Consider the following 18,194-nt stretch of genomic DNA (forward strand, 5'->3'; position numbering starts at 1 on the left):
AAATCATCATTATCCTTGGTATGGCGGGAATGCTTTTTCCGAGAGGTGGGTTTTACAACACAACCAATAAGTGGTCATACGCTGGATTACTCTGGCCACCTCTGGCAGCTTGTTCCACAGCTGAACCTCTTTGACTGAGAATACTTCACCTCCAGCTCTTCTAACTGGCTTCCTTTGTGGCTTTGTACTGTTCCAGAGGAGCACAGATATCCAGGAGGGTCAAAATTAGAGAAATGGTCCCTAGTGTAGCTATATGTAACTAGGGAAATACAACCTAGATGGAGCTACTAAAAGTTGGATGCATACCTGATTGGAACACCATTTCCGGAGAGTGTTTATCAGTGATTCACAATCAAACTGGAAGGGCATATCGAGTGGGGTCCCACGGGGATCAGTTTTGGGTCCAGTTCTGTTCATCAATTATTGAGATAATGGCACAGAGAGTACACCTACAAAGTTTGCAGACAATACCAAGCTGGGAGGGGTTACAAGTGCTTTGGAGGATAGGATTACAATTCAAAATGATCTGGACAAACTGGAGAAATAGGCTGAAGTAAATAGGATGAAATTCAATAAGGACAAATGCGAAGTACGCCACTTTGGAAGGAAAAATCAGTTGCACACACACAAAATGGGAAACATCTACCTAAAAAAGGAGTGCTGCAGAAAGGGATCTAGGGGTCATAGTGAACAACAAGCTACCTATGAGTCAACAGTGTAACACTGTTGTAAAAAAAGCAAACATCATTGTGGGATTTATTAGCAGGAGTGTTGTAAGCAAGACATGAGAAGTAATTCTTCCTCTCTACTCCATGCTGATTAGGCCTCAACTGGAGTATTGTGTCCAGTTCTGGGTGCCACATTTCAGGAAAGATGTGAACAAATTGGAAAAAATCCAGAGAAGAGAAACAAAAATGATTAAAAGTCTAGAAAACATGACCAATGAAGAAAGATGAAAAAAATTTGGTTTGTTTAGTCTAGAGAACAGAAGACAGAGAGGGGACATGATAATAGTTTTCAAGTTCATAAAAAGTTGTTACAAGGAGGAGGAAGAAAAACTGTTATCCTTAACCTCTGAGGATCGGACAAGAAGCAATGGGCTTAAATTGCAGCAAAGGCGGTTTAGGTTGGACATTAGGAAAAAATTCCTGTCAGGTTGTTAAGCACTGGAATAAATTGCCTAGGGAGTGGAATCTTCTTCATAGGAGATTTTTAAGAGCAGGTTAGACAAACACTTGTCAGGGATGGTCTAAATAATACTTAGACCTGCCATGAGTTCAGGGGACTGGACTGGATGACCTCTCGAGGCCCCTTCCAGTCCTATGATTCTAGACTGTGCTGAAACACTGCTGGCTTTGAATAAATCGGTATCATGGTTTAGAACTGAGATCAGAAGCAGAGATGGTGCCAGAGCAGAGGATAAAGAACAGTTATTGCTATTGCTTTAGTTTTAGACAGAAACATGCTTCACCAACTAGGAGCCCCTGCAATGCATATGTATCCAGTTCCAGGTACCATGAGTTATAATGATCCAGTATGAATGTGACAAATGTAGCAATCGCCATGGTTTAATTCCTCTCCAGGTGGGAGGTTAGGAAGTTTCCTAGCAAGCTACACAGGTAATAAAGCATATTGTGCTACTGATGCACATGATGGTTTAGGCTTAGTGATAAATCAAACAGGACCATGAAGCTTTGCATCACTTTGGTGGATAGGGTTGAATGCCAGCTGTTCTTTATCCAAGAGTTGATCTTTTCTAGGCACTGTGACATCCTTCTCATGGCACTGAATGCAACTGTGGAAAATGAGATATACAGATGGGCATTCATGGGCATAATGTTGGCAGTGGTGCACAGTTTCTTACTTTTCCAAATAGCCTCATGTAGACATTAAGAGAAGGGAAGAAAGGACAGATCCTTGCGGATTTCCAAAATTGGGTGCTCTTGCAGAAGAGGATTTACTTCTCTTGGTCCTTGTAGCGAGGCGGTGTGGCTCCCCGCTGCCCCGGAGAGGGTCGAGCCCCTCCAGACACCAGAGTGGGCAGAGCCAGGAAGCTCTGAGCCCACCCCTCAGAGGGACAGGCGGCAACCCGGAAGTAGAAAGATTTGACCCAGAAGTATAAAGGACTAGCTGCTGGGGAGGCCAGACACAGCCAGGCTAGCCCGCGACTGGGGAAACCCTGAGGCCCCAGGTCCCCACCAAGACTGGCCTGACCTGCCCTGCGCCTGCTATCCAGGGAAGTTACCGGACCTGCCGCTTGTCCACTGCCCCGAAGAACCCATGGTGCTGGACCCCCCGGAGAAGACCGCCGTGACCCAGGTACCAGAAGGAGGGGAGTTAGGAAGTAGCCCAGGGACAGCCGACCTCAGTCTGGCTGTAACTCTGCCAGAACCCATGTCAGTGTGTTGCGGTCAGGATCCCCACTGACCCAGCAGTGGGTCGTTGGCCGCTGCTAGGGCCCCGGGCTGGGATGCAGTGGAGTGGGTGGGCCTGCGTCCCCCCTGCCACCCAACTCGTGGGTGGCAGTCTCCCCCTCTTCCAGGTCCTTGGAGGCCTGGGCTAATTCACACATGCTGTGTTGCTCGGCCCCTGCCTGAGGGCCTGAGCTACTGACTGACTGTTGCTCCGCCCTGACCCAGGGCCCGGGCCTACGGTGCTCATTCCAGTTACCGCAAGGGCTGCCGAGGGAGACTCCAGTGGCCGGACAAATTCCCCAAAGTCAACTGTGTGTAGCGAGCCGGTGTGGCTCCCCGCCACCCCGGAGAGGGTCGAGCCCCGGCCTAGCCCCTTTACAGTCCTGTTTGAAGAGGAATGATTGGAGCCTCTATAGTGTTGTGCTGTCTATTCCAGCTATAATCATGTAAGAGTGTCAGTAACACCCTGTGGTCAACTGTGTCAAAAGCAGCAGAAAGACAGTAGTATGAGCATTGATATGTGGTCTCAGTCCATTGTCATGAAGAAGCCAGCTTTTAGTGGCACTTAGGCTGCCTCCCTGCTATGCCCCAGCATGAAGCCTGATTCAGAAGCATCCAGATGTTGACTGATGTCACATTCTGTTGGAGCATGGGGTCACTACATTCTCAAATATTTTGCCTAGGAATGAGCCTTTAGGCATGGCAATAGCAGGAGAGATTGTTTGCATCAGATGTTAGCCTTGAGGATTGGCTAGGCTACACTAGTTTTCGGGGAAGTTGGTAGGCTTGATTCTCTGACGGAGGCATGGAAAGCATTGTTGTTCTTCGCTGGCTTTCACCAGCCATGAGGGAACAGATTCCCTGGTGGTAGTACAAATATTTCACAAAGGCTCTTGAGCTTCAGTGAGTGGCTGTATTTCCCGGAAAAGTTGCAAGTGGATAGAGAATGTTAAAAGCTTTAATAAGGAAATCTGATGTCTTTTGGAGGGCATTGTGTGCAAGTGTAAGTGACAGAAACTTTTCTTTTTCTATTTTTCACAATGCTGATCCCCTGCTCGCCTTTCTGAGCAAACAATGGTGATTAATTAGGGACTCCCTCATTTTTAAATTCAGTGAACAAGCCATTTATCAACCCAGCAGATGGTTCATTATCAAAATGCTGTTAGTCTTTTGGTAGCACTGATATATGCAGGACCCAGTGGGAGTCCACAAAGAATGAAAATAGGAGATGAATAGACTGAAGAACAGACTTTCCCTTTTAATCCTCTGGCTCTTCATAACAGTCATATTTAGAAGTCTAAATGCCTCTTTTGTGTGGCGTCAATTCTGCCCTCAGATACAGGTGTCCTGGATCTCACCAAAGCCAATGGGAGTTGCACACACTTATTAAAAATTTGATCCTATGAGCCAAATTATGGCTGGTTCCATATAAGTGTGGTAAAGAAAAGGATTAGGCTAGAACTCTTTCCCTCCTAGGACCTGAGAGGCATGGGGCTAGCAGCTAATGTGTTTGGCAGAGCTAGTGACTCCAGAAGGTGTATTTCTAGATGGGACTAGGGATTGTGGTCCTTCTGCTCTGTGCTTCAAAGGTAAAGAAAGAGCTCTTTCCTAGCAGCACTGAAGGCATTATGCCTTTTCAGAGGCCTGGTGTCTCCAGGTACTGCTGCTCAGGCAAGGCACCTCTTCTACCTTCCCTGGCACAGCTCTGCCTCAAAGGAGGCTTAATTTAGCATTATATGAGGAAACATTCTCACATGTTCACAATCTCATTTAATCAAATGCCCTGTTTTCAAACAGGGCTTACTTGCTTTATTTGTTTATTTGTCTCCCCAACACCTTGACAATCACTGACATTATAAAACCGTTTAGTTAGGAGGGGGATCAGCTAAAGGGAAAGGAAAGTGAAGGGGATGAGGGGGAGAGGGCAGGGAAGAGAAGAGAGTACCAAGGACAGGTGTGGAGTGAAGCTGAGGTGATGACACTGTGAGAGAGAAGGCTGGAGCAAACAGTCAGCACAGGGCAGACAAAATCCAGTCAAAACTGTAGAGAGTTCTCTAAATATTCAAAGGTCCCTGCTTTGGCTACTTCTGTGTCTACTGGCTAGAATCTCCGGCTGGCTCCTTCTCTGAAGTTTTTTTCAGAGGGAAGCAGAGCTCTGAGTGGAGGGTCTCCCCTAAACAGTTTTGGAGGGGATGCCTGATGTGTGAAATGGTGGTCCCAGCTTAGCCCCATTTTGCCCTCTCCCCAACAGTGCTGCAGTCCCTGCTTTGGCTGTTCCTACAGACTGGAGTCTCTGGCAGTTAAGTTTCTCTCTAATGTAGAATGCACTCTACCGCAACCTCTCCCCCCACCCGTACATTTAAAAGGTGGGACTTTTATACCCCGTTTATCTTAGAACAATATCAAAAGTGCCCCTCAAGCACCCCTGCACCCACAAAAGAGAATTCCTTTTTTCAGACAACTTTAACTAAACATATTAAAGAATATTTGTGTGCCTGAAATTTCTGTGCCTTGCCTTTAAAAGGCAGGTGGCTTACTCAATCAACCCTACTGTGTGTGCACCAATGTTTGCAGGGTTTATTTTTCCTCTTTAATTAGCATTTTAATAAGTGATTAGGCACAGCTTGTCCTTTTAGCTAGGATTGATTTTACCTCTGCTGGACCTACACTTCTTGTTTTTCCTACATTCCGGCTGCACCGCAGTAGGCAGTTCTCACATTTAAAAAAATATTCAGAAGATGCTACTTTTTCTAATGCTTTCTGTGGCTATTTTTTATCATTTGTATTCCAGTAGTGCCTAGAAACCCCAACTGAGATTGGGGGACCCATCCTGCTAGGTGCTGTACAAACATATAATAGGAGACAGTCTCTGCCCCAAAGAGCTTATGGTTCAGATGTCAGCTCATGTGTCTTACATGCTGAAAGAAAAGAGAGGAATTGACTTGCCCTAGATCAAACACAAAGCTGGGAATAGTACTCAGGTCCCAGGTTTCCCAATGACCGATCCGTGGACTGGCACCGATCCCTGAGAACTCCCTGACACAGTTTAGGAAGGCAGCAGGCTTCAAAAAAAGTTGAGAGACACTGCACCAGACCACACTGCCTTCCAACGGTCTAAGGCTCCAAGAATCAATGGTGTCTATCCTGTCATTAAGGACAGAACAACAAATTACTGAAGGAGGCCCTCTGTGCAACATTAAAGAATGGGGCCTCAAACAAGAAAGAAAACTTTCAGCTCATACAAATTCAGTGGCAGCTTGCTGTGCCATGATTATACAAACAAATAGCAAACCCAATGACAGGTTTCAGAGGAGCAGCCGTGTTAGTCTGTATTCACAAAGAGAAAAGGAGTACCTGTGGCACCTTAGAGACTACCAAATTTATTTGAGCATAAGCTTTCGTGAGCTACAGCTCACTTCATCGGATGCATTCCACTGAATGAATTCTAATGAAGTGAGCTGTAACTCACGAAAGCTTATGCTCAAATAAATTTGTTAGTCTCTAAGGTGCCATAAGTACTCCTTTTCTTTTGGCAAACCCAATGTTACGTCTCAATGGGATGTAAAATACTGTTGTATATTTTTATAAGAGTAACATCTGATTACATTCCTCAGTATGAAGTAATTGAAAGTGACTCTCCTGTGACAGAAGCATTACTATTGACTTGTTTTTGATACATCTACAGTAGATGTGATAACAGTCTCCCTTATAGAAAAGGAGTACTTGTGGCACCTTAGAGACTAACCAATTTATTTGAGCATAAGCTTTTGTGAGCTAGAGCTTACTTCATCGGATGCATAAAAGTGGAAAATGCAGTGAGGATGTTTTTATACACACAGACCATGAAAAAATGGGTGTTTATCTCTTCAAAAGGTTTTCTCCCCCCACCCCACTCTCCTGCTGGCAATAGCTTATCCAAAGTGATCACTCTCGGCAGCTCTCCAACACCACTTTCTACAAGCCATTACCCTCTGATCCCACTGAGGGTTACCAAAAGAAACTACAGCATTTGCTCAAGAAACTCCCTGAAAAAGCACAAGATCAAATCCGCACAGACACACCCGTGGAACCCTGACCTGGGATATTCTATCTACTACCCAAGATCCATAAACTTGGAAATCCTGGGCACCCCATCATCTAAGGCATTGGCATCCTGACAGCAGGATTGTCTGGCTATGTAGACTCCCTCCTCAGGCCCTACGCTACCAGCACTCCCAACTATCTTCGAGACACCACTGACTTCCTAAGGAAACTACAATCCATCGGTGATCTTCCTGAAAACACCATCCTGGCCACTATGGATGTAGAAGCCCTCTAAACCAACATTCCACACAAAGATGGACTACAAGCCGTCAGGAACACTATCCCCGATAATGTCACGGCAAACCTGGTGGCTGAACTTTGTGACTTTGTCCTCACCCATAACTATTTCACATTTGGAGACAATGTATACCTTCAAATCAGCGGTACTGCTATGGGTACCTGCATGGCCCCACAGTATGCCAACATTTTTATGGCTGACTTAGAACAACGCTTCCTCAGCTCTCGTCCCCTAATACCCCTACTCTACTTGTGCTATATTGATGACATCTTCATCATCTGGACCCATGGAAAAGAAGCCCTTGAGGAATTCCACCATGATTTCAACAATTTCCATCCCACCATCAACCTCAGCCTGGTCCAGTCCACACAAATGATCCACTTCCTGGACACTACGGTGCTAATAAATGATGGTCACATAAACACCACCCTATACCGGAAACCTACTGACCGCTATTCCTACCTGCATGCCTCCAGCTTTCACCCAGACCACACCACACGATCCATTGTCTACAGCCAAGCTCTACAATACAACCACATTTGCTCCAACCCCTCAGACAGAGACAAACACCTACAAGATCTCTATCAAGCATTCTTACAACTACAATACCCACCTGCTGAAGCGAAGAAACAGATTGACAGAGCCAAAAGAGTACCCAGAAGTCACCTACTACAGGACAGGCCCAACAAAGAAAATAACAGAACGCCACTAGCCGTCACCTTCAGCCCCCAGCTAAACCTCTCCAACGCATTATCAAGGATCTACAACCTATCCTGAAGGACAACCCATCACTCTCACAAATCTCGGGAGACAGGCCAGTCCTTGCCTACAGACAGCCCCCCAACCTGAAGCAAATACTCAATAGCAACCACCATACCACACACAGAACCACTAACCCAGGAACCTATCCTTGCAACAAAGCCCGTTGCCAACTGTGCCCACATATCTATTCAGGGGACACCATCACAGGGCCTAATTACATCAGCCACACTATCAGAGGCTCGTTCACCTGCACATCTACCAATGTGATACATGCCATCATGTGCAAGCAATGCCCCTCTGCCATGTACATTGGTCAAACTGGACAGTCTCTACGTAAAAGAATAAATGGACACAAATCAGATGTCAAGAATTATAACATTCATAAACCAATCGGAGAACACCTCAATCTCTCTGGTCACGCGATTACAGACATGAAAGTTGCGATATTACAACAGAAAAACTTCAAAATCAGAGTCCAGCGAGAGATTGCTGAATTGGAATTCATTTGCAAATTGGATACAATTAACTTAGGCTTGAATAGAGACTGGGAGTGGCTAAGTCATTATGCAAGTTAACCTATTTCCCCTTGTTTTTTCCTACCTCCCCCCCCCCGCCCATTCCTCAGACGTTCTTGTTAAACTCTGGATTTTTGCTGGAAATGACCCACCTTGATTATCATACACATTGTAAGGAGAGTGATCACTTTAGATAAGCTATTAACAGCAAGAAAGTGGGGTGGGGGGAGAAAACCTTTTGAAGTGATAAACACCCATTTTTTCATGGTCTGTGTGTATAAAAACATCCTCATTGCATTTTCCACTTTTATGCATCCGATGAAGTGAGCTGTAGCTCACAAAAGCTTATGCTCAAATAAATTGGTTAGTCTCTAAGGTGCCACAAGTACTCCTTTTCTTTTTGCGAATACAGACTAACACGGCTGCTACTCTGAAAAAAGTCTCACTTATGAGATTATTTGTATTCTCAGGAGATCCCATTGTTCATAGTCTAAGGAGACAATCCTCTTTACACCTGTGACATATTTTTGTGAAAAATAACTATCAAATGATCAGTAGAAATGGCAATGCTGGTAGGAGTGTATGCATAAATACATTTGTAGAATTTATAGTGTCATCACAACGTACAATATTCTCAAAACTTTAACTGTGTACTAAAAATGCAGACTTGTTTAGTGATTTTAGCCATCTGGCTTCAGTGAAGAGAACAACCGTTACATCCAAAAAACTACATTAAGAACAACATTAAGGTTGCAAAGTCAAGCACTCAAGAGTTAGGACATGCCAGAATTAAGGTTGTTTGTGCCGCGTTAATTCAGAGCCCTTGTGAGAATGTCTGATGATAAAAGACTTTAATTACATGTTCACATACTGTTGTTTCCACAGGACCCACATCTCATTCAGTGATGGATGGCGCTTACTGAGCAGCTGTTCAATAATTCTGTTTCTCCTCAACTTTCAACATTTGGCCCCATGTATTATTTACCGCAGACTATTCAAACCCTGCTCTGAACCCCAAATTATTAATTTCTTCATGGGCTTTTCTATGGTGTTCATCATCATAGTATTTGAATGCCTCACAAACATGAATTAATTTATTGTCACATTCATGAATTATGTGAGATAATGGTATGAACCTCACTTTACACAGGGGGAACTGAGGCACAGATATAAAAGGAAGTGTCAACTGATTTTGGGTGCCCCATTTGGGAGCCTAGGATCGGATTTTTCAGTGTTTAGCATTATATAGCACTTCATATGTCAAAGGCACAGCTCCAATTCATTTCAGTTGCAGCTCTGAGTGCTTAACATTTCTGTAAATCAGACCTCCATGGTTTCAAGGTGGACACCCAGAAAATGAAGAACACACGACGACAATTAGTGGCCACCTATTACAAGTTTGGTTTAAGGGACTTGTCCAGCATCACACAGGAACTCTCTGGCAGAGGCAGGGACAGAAGTCAACTGTCTTAACCATGAGACCCCCTTTTCTCTTCCTGCAATTCCCTGCATCATTCACTACACTCCTTCCAACTTCTGCAACAAACAAATCTGGGTCCTATAGACAACAGCCTCCTTCTCTATCTAACCCTGATTCATTGCCTGAACACAGTCTGTCTTATGCATTGACTAAGGCAGGGTTTTCACGGGGACAACAAAAGGCACATCCCTGCCAAAAAGCCAATCCCCTGTGAAGTTTCAAATCCTTACACCAAAGCATAGACACCCTGGGTCTTTTCAATTAAATAATTATAAGAACATTTTTAACATGGCAAAACGATGCACGTATTGTCGTCTTATCTCATTCTCAGAAATGGCTGAACCATTTTTACTGAGATTTTCAAAAGGCACCCTGAAGCAGACACCCAACATGGAAAATTTCAGGCTGAACACTTACAGTCTGGCAAAGTTATAAGTAACCGAAAACAAGGTCTGATGTAAGGAAAATTGTCATATAGCTTTAAAAATAGGCAGCACTAGCAGCACTGCCTAAAACAAGAAACCCTGCTGCTCACTGGAGTTCTGCTGCCCTTTAATGATATCATTAGCTTACCTGATAAGAAAATGATGCAGTCCAACATCGAAACTTCTGTAAGAAAAACAATACAACGTATTTTAAGTGCTCAGATACAACAGCGATGAGTATCCTAGAAACACTCAACCTCAACATAATCAAATAAATGTAATTAACTACAATAAAATTACTTCTACATACTATGAACGGCAATGCCTAAGATAGATCAAAGAAGTAGAACGTACAATTTCAAGTGATTTATGCAACAACATACATTAAATGTCAGATAATCATTTAGAGGAAAGACTTGAATTCAGGTATAGTCAAGTTTGAGAATTTCCATGACCTGATGTCTGTTCAATAAGGCAGGGCCACGCAGGATGGTATAAGTTCATGGAGGCTATAAATCTGAGTCCTGGTGTTGACATTAATTTTTCTCTTACCCTTTTCATAACTAGTAGGTCTGTGCGCTTCATGCAGTAAACAGCTGTAGATAAAGGCAGATCCTTTTACCTGAATTGCTACATAAAGCAACTACTCTTCTCCTCCTTCTCTAAGGCTGCTTTGTGCCATTCCAACAAAGCTGCACTAAAACAGCACAATCAGCCATGGTGATTCCCTCGCATCTTATATAGATGATGTAGAATAATCTATAGCAGCCCCTGTGCCACTCCCCTTACCCGCAGCCTGACTTATAGGGCATGTGCCTGGGAAAAGTACACCTGGAGGGGATGCCCTGTATCCATCTGACATCCAGCTGGTAAAATAACCCTATGGACTACCAGCAGTCAGTACAAGTTAGATCAGCACCAGAGACAAGAGCAGTGCCTGGAGACCCCAGGACTGAGGGGGTACGTTTTCATAGCCCCGGAAGCAAGCCTCCCAGCCCGGGTAGACAGACTCAGGTTCATGCTATATTGCTAAAAATAACTGTGTAAACTTTGCCACTCAGGGAGGCGGAGGGACCTCAGAGTCCAAGCTCCAGCACAAACCACAGCTTCAAAGCACTGTCTACCCAGCTATTTTTAGAGCACTACCACGAGCCCTGCTAACCCAAGTGTGTGGACCTGGGCCGAGATGTTTAGACATACAATGTTCCAGAGTAGCAGCCGTGTTAGTCTGTAGTCGCAAAAAGAAAAGGAGGACTTGTGGCACCTTACAGACTAACCAATTTATTTGAGCATGAGCTTTCGTGAGCTCACGAAAGCTCATGCTCAAATAAATTGGTTAGTCTCTAAGGTGCCACAAGTCCTCCTTTTCTTTTTGAGACATACAATGGTGGCTTAAAGCCATCTTTGTTCCCCTCTTCTGGATTTGCTCCAAAATACCCCTCAGCCAAATCTGGAGCATCCAGCCCATGAACTGTAGTTGACAAATCAATAAAATTGCAGGAAAACTAGTCATCTGAATTTTGCAAATCTACTTGGTATCTGCGTATACTTTTCTAAGGAAAGTAGGAGACCTGCAATACATTCCCAGACCAGCTGGATGTAAATAATGGCACAGCTATACAAATATTGTTTACGAGCTGGGTTAAACCTTGTTATGAGCGGAGTTAAAACCTATCGACATTGATGCATGAATACATCCTTTCTCATTTTAATATAGTTGTAAGAGACAGTTAAGGGGCCACATCTAAAACAAGGCCTAACAGAACCTGTCCAGAAACCAGCACCGTGTGGGCAGTGGGTTCCATAGGTATTGTTCTAACCAGGTGGGTGGGCATGTCTATGGGCAAAAAAGACAAACTGGGAGGGAGGACAAGAGACAGAGAGACTGAAGCAGAGCAAGAAAGCCAAGCAACAGCTGCCTGTAAGCGTGGTGTGACCCTAGCCAAAAGCCCAGAGAGAGGTCTGTTCAGGGACACAGGCTGAAAGGAGCTTGGATCTGTCAGATAAGAAACAGCTCCTTTTGTTCTTGGTTTCTCCTGGAGAAACAGGACTTTGTAGATTCTTTGTAAATACACAAGATTTCATCAAAGAAAATACCCAACTGCATCATCAATTTCTACTCCCAGCTGGAACAAACTACAAGGCCCCGAACTTTGACTAGCCACCTAGATCAAAAAGGACAACATTACATATAAAGGCTTATTTCTGGTAAGGAACTTAGTTTGAGATGAAGGGTATGTCTACACAGGGATAAAAACCCCAAAACTGGCCCAGGTTAGCTGACTTGGGCCATCGGGGCTCGGGCTCTGGGGCTGAAAAACGGTTGTGTTTGGACTCGGGTTGGAGCCTGAGGTCTGGGGACCCAGTGAGGATCAAAGGTCCCAGAGCTTGGGCTACAGCCCAAGCCTGCATATCTACACAGCATTTTTTTGTTCTGCAGCCGGAGCCCCACAAGCTCAAGTCAGATGACCTGGGCCAACCACAGCTATGCCACAGGGCTTTTAACATACCCTAACCAGAAAGGCTTAAATTATTTGCCATAAAATAATTGAAAGCCTTTTGTAAGCAATTAACTTTTGCTGCGCTACCTAATTCAAAACAACTGCTCACTCTAGCTGAGAACAACATGTAAACTTTTTTTTAAATATAACTAATGCTTGACATGACCCACTGAATAGATGATTCAGCCAGGGAAATCAGTGATGCTGTTATCAGTATCATCCTGACAGAGATACATATCAAGCTTTCAAAAAGTATAGAATTTAACAGAAAATGGAATTACTTCCCATTGATTCAATGAAAAAAACCAAACTCCCATTCCCCCACGTAGCAGCTGTTAGCAATACTATTCTTGGAGTTTCTACCAAAGACTTGAGCATGGGCATCTTCAGTTTTATATACCCATACACACCGCCTTCTCCTGAAAGGACTCCCCACCTTTTACTTCGTAAAGTAACAAGAAGAGCATACTGGGACATTTCCAAATTCTTCCTGTTTCGACACACATCAAGATTTGCCTTCCACACTTCTCTAAAATTGTAATAGTCTTATGCAGTTATATTCTTCCATTTTAAATGGTGCACACAATGCATATTTAATTTTTCTGAAAGACTTTGTGGCTAGGAGTAAAAACTAAGTATCTGTATTGGAGTTCAGGGGTGAGAAGAGCACTCTATGGCTCCGGAGAATGGTAATAGGATAACCACATCTCTCAACATGAGGTCACCAATTCAAAAACAACAGTTTCAGTTATTACCAACCCAGGCTATCATCTGATAGCTCTTAGGTGTCCTATGTGAAAAAAGCTGCAATGTCAGTCTAGTTTCAAGTGGATAGAGATATGCATCATAAAATGGCCACCACTTTTGACCCTGAATAGTCCCCACATTGGAAGTCTCAAGACAGAAGACAAGGACGGGAACAGACATGGAGACTGAACTGTCCTCATGCTCCTAGAAGCATCCCATCCAGAACAAGGTTAAGGCATGGAGGCGGGAAGACTGCTGTTGACCTGTGTTGTACCTATTCTATGGATAAACTGGAGGACTTTTAGCTTCCAATAGTCTCAAGGCAACACTTTTCACAACAACAACATGTATGGTGTTTAAAAGACATAGAACAGACACAACTCAACTTTGTTTTGTATAACCTCTCTCCTGTTGAGAGAGTTTACAGGTTTTATAAAATAGTTGCAAAGTTAAAATGAAAAATGAAAGCACAGGAAGACAGTATTTATTACAAAAATTGGAAAGGGAGAAAAAGAAGTCAGAATCTCAACTGGTGTAAATCAGCATAGACCCACAGGCCTTTGTAACCTTAATTTTGATCTTATTACACTAGCATAATTCCACTGACTACAGCAGAGTCTGAATTCACACCAGTGTAAAGCAGGAGCAACTCTACCGCAGTAAGTGGAATTATACCACTGTAAGTAAGATCAGAATCCGGGCACTGTCTGAAAATGTGCCTGGTACATTTTTGAGCACATAAGAAAACGGAGAGCAAGGCTCTGCACACCCAAAAGCCTGAAGAGCTGGGATTTGGGGAGGCCGGCTTACGACAAAGATCTATGGTACCATGGTACATGTTGCTGTTCATGTATTTTTAACATACTACGTATGTTTGCCTGGTTCACATCTGAAACAAACCAACCTGACTTCACAATAAAAGAGCAAGGGAAACACATACAGTTTATGTAATTACTTGTCAATGCCCACAAATTAAATGGGAAAAAGAGGAAAATAAGAGGACTATATAACAGCTCTTCAGTTTGATATTTGGCAAAAGTGAGGTAACTTCTGTAAATCACAAGGAGAGTATACGTAATCATACTGCACTGAATTAATGATATTATATCATCCTTGTTCAACACTACTTGAATCTAGCAATCAGACATGATACCATATGTAACAATAACCCCATGGTGTACAACCTGGATGCACTGCAAGCCACCATATATGACAATGTAATGATTGTTTCCATCCTGAGAGAACCACACCCACAGCCTGTTGACAGCTGTTACATAAGTTGCTATAAACTTCATGTAATCCTCTAATAGAGACCTCAGAGGGCTAAGTGGCCGAGTGTGCATCCAGTTTCCAGTATCATGCCTTCCACCAGGAAAGTCAGTCCAGTTCCTAACCCTTGTATGGGGCTTAGCTTCAGCTCAGGGTTTTTAACATCCTTACCCTCTCCTTACTAGAGGGAGAGTGCAGTGGAAATGAAGCTTATGCCCCTCCTGCAACAAGGGCAGTCAGTAGGGGAGCCTGGGCCTTCCCACTCCATTGGGCTCCAACCCAGGGCCCTATAAGAGCCAGTGTCGGCACTCTGGAGTGCTTCGGAGTTGCCTTCCTGGGTCACTTCCTACCCTCCATCTCCAAGTCCAATATAGGATAGGAAAGGAAAAGAAAAGAAAACTAAACCTTCAGCCCCAACCAGGCTCAGCAGGCAGTCTGTCTTCCTCCCCAGCCTTTCCCTTCTAAGCTGAGTTACTTCCTCTTAAGCTTCCTCTCCAGCTAGAGCGCACTCGGCAGGTCTGGAGAGACGAGGCTATGTGGGGGCTCAGTATTGTCCTTTAATCCCTTTGGGCCCAGTGTGGGGTTTGTACACCCCATCACAAACCCCTTCACTGCCGTGTTTTTGTCAGAATTTTTTGAAGTTTCCATTGGGATTCTTGACACTTCCAGAGTATGTCCCAGTTACATGACCCCAGCATTGCCACTGTATTTTGGATCATGTACACAGAACACAACACACCAGAAATGAGCTTTTGAAAGAAAGGTTTTAATTAAACAATAAGAAAAATTCCCACAGTAAGATGAACACTCTAATATTGTCCTCTATAATATTCTGTACAATGCTCAATGTTACTATGCTACTTGTATTCAGTACCATGGTATATTCTTTTGATTTTTAGAAGAGTTATGGGTGTGAATCCCATAAAGGATTACAGACCTCCTTCGAATGCTTCACAATCTTGCCCCACCAGTGGAAGAAATGACAAATGGAGATGTGGTTGTTTCCATTTCATAGTCATCTGGTTCACTGAAGATGATCTGATTTCATCTTAATATATTTAATGCAATATATATGAGGAACAGCAGGTACAAAGCACATTCCATACAGTTTTAATGCTGTTTTAATAAACAAGTTCTATCTACTGCTCTATTGCAATAAATTATTATAGTTATAAACCTTAACAGTCTAGGCTCTCTCTTGGTAGTACAATAAACTAAAACTTAGAACTGACCAGCAGCCTGTTTGTGCAACACTGACAAGAACTTTAAAACAGTTAGCAAAATGTAATCCTTGAAATCTCTAATTATCTGCAAATATGTATTTCCATCTTCAAGACATTTTAAAAATTAAAAAATTAATTTCTGCTTTGAAAGCTAAAGCTGCACAACATTAAGATGCCTATGCCTACAAATGTGCATTCAGCACATAGTTAAATAAGATCTTCATATGCAGAAGAAATGGGGAAAAGTAGGAATGCACTTATATAGGAAGCTAACCCTCAAAACGGAAGCATTAGCACATTTAGTGAAAAAGCCATGCTGCCAATTCTACGTATCTAAAAACCAAACACGTGCAAAACAGGGATTAAGTTTCCATTTATGGTGCAGTCAGCAGTGAGCCTCTATTGTGCCATGGATGCTTTGAACTTACTTTTGACAGTTCTATTTCGTGTATCGAAATACCTTCTAGACTTTTTTTTTATTTTGAAAGCATACGCAGTTTGATTCAGTACTTGTGTAACTTGCCTTTCACTAAAATACTGTGCATCTTACCTGTTGAATTATATTTGCTTATTATAGGCCAAATCCTCATCTAGTGTAAATCAATATAGCTCTGTTGACTTCAGGGGAATTATGCTGATTTACGCCAGCAGAGGATCTGACCCTACTTTTTTGTTTTCCTACTACAATGTGTTACAGTTCTAGACTGTTCATTATTTGTATTACTGTAGTGATAGGAACCCCAGTCAGAGACCAGGACTCCAGTGTACGAGGCTGAGAACCCAATCTCACAGAGAAATATTGGGAGATGATGAGCACCACTGACTTTCAGAGAATTGGGTTCTCAGTCACTGCAGCTCTAGGCAATGGAACCTGGGGGTGCTGAGCATCACTCTGGATCATGCCAATTCTGACAGGCCCAATTTCAAACTGTTAGAATAATAAACTAAAGTTCAATAACATATCCTTTAGCAGGATCACATTAACAGACCCTGGATTCTTATGCTACATTTTTCAAAACACACTCTCTCTTGTTGAGAAACTACTTCAATTTGCTGTGAAAGAAGGATCACTAAATAATCATTTTCACTCAATTTCTCCCTACGACTGATGAGCTAGATGCTATTCCTGGAAACAAAATCAAAACGAGGTGCAAGCATAGCACATCTGGGAAGTGTTTGGCCAACCATAGTCTTCAACAAAGATGTCTATTATAATCAGAACAAATACAATCATTATGCAAATCTTTTCCATGGACTGAATATGTCCCACAAAGATAAACAAAGAAGCATCGCCTGACTCTTCTCACTTACCCCCGTGTAAAAACAGGGAGTAACTCCAGTGACAGCAATAGCGTTACACGGGTGGAAGTTAGATCAGACCGACTATAGTCTCATGGATGAGAAATGGTTACTTTCATCGTGAGTGAGCTGTCTCATACCATCTGCTCATGTGCATGGTCTGGGTTCTGACACTTCTGGTGGCCTTGAGCACTTCTTGATAGCTTTTGTTGTTAATGCCACTGAACATCCTCAGGTGATGAGGCAGAGGGCAGATGCTTGATCTTCTCATTCTAAAATGTGAAAAATCTATTTCTCTGCTCAAATGGCAGAACAAATGAATCATAAGGTCTCCATGGAACTGCAGTCTGAAAAGTGGTTCTTACTCAAACCTACTCTCAGTCTGCCCCGCTATAATGTGCTGTATGAGGGAAATATGAAAAAACAGAAGACTGCTCATTTTCTTGTACTGAGATTACAATAAACGTGGACGTGACCTGAGACTGGCAAAGTATCCAAAACTCTCACTGACCTTAACAGGAACTGCAGATGCTCAGCACATCTCAATATTAGGCCATATGTTTGGAAAATAAAGATACGGGGGAAGGGCATACTTTCCCCTTATGTTAATGAGTACCATGTACATGTTGAATACTTTCGAGAAAGTGTTCAAGAATCGCCAATTCCTGTAATAGTATTACCTCTGAATGATAAACTGTACATTCAGTAATGATGTAGATTCTGTCCTAAGAGTTAGGATTGTGCACTTGACTTCTCAAACAAATTTCAACAGGCTTTTTTCAAAAGCAGACATGTTTTGCTTGTCTGAGCTAGTTTGGTGCGCGTCTTATGAACCATTTTCCAGCAGCTTCTGTACACTGACAACAAAACCACAGGCAGCCCTTTGCATGCAGAGGAGCATGTCATGATTTTAATTTTTGGTGCAATTTAAAAACAAATAGGGGTGGGTGGTTGAGTTGTCGTTTGTAAAGAGGGCTCAAAATTAGCAGAAAGTGTTGGCAGGTAGGAAACTGCAGTATATAACATGTGTTAGGGAATACACTTCCATGGAGTTGTGGGGTATTTTAGCCAGGAGTCTCCCACTAGACCTTAACAGTAGTGCAGCCTCTGCCCCATAAGTGTTAAATGGAAAGTTGTAAATTCTACAGAGAGGAACAGATTTCAAATGTAACATTATCCCATGTTTTACTAGAGCAATCTTAGTCCTCATGTAATCAGGCACAACTCCATTTAATTCA

General features: G+C 43.0%; 1 protein-coding gene across 9 annotated transcripts in view; it reads right to left on the reverse strand.

The window, feature by feature from the left end:
• The window catches only part of HHAT (hedgehog acyltransferase), a 321,770-nt gene that overhangs the window by 219,136 nt on the left and 84,440 nt on the right, over positions 1-18,194 (reverse strand). For 8 of the 9 annotated variants that reach the window (XM_075127105.1, XM_075127106.1, XM_075127103.1 and 5 more), the window contains one exon: positions 10,066-10,101. The exons of the other annotated variant lie outside the window; for it this stretch is intronic. In XM_075127105.1, coding sequence (XP_074983206.1) covers positions 10,066-10,101 — 36 coding nt within the window. The remainder of the gene's footprint in view (positions 1-10,065; positions 10,102-18,194) is intronic. 9 annotated transcript variants of the gene reach the window in all.

The sequence above is a fragment of the Caretta caretta genome, chromosome 3 (genome assembly GCF_965140235.1).
Source record: "Caretta caretta isolate rCarCar2 chromosome 3, rCarCar1.hap1, whole genome shotgun sequence".
Taxonomy (NCBI): Eukaryota; Metazoa; Chordata; order Testudines; family Cheloniidae; genus Caretta; species Caretta caretta.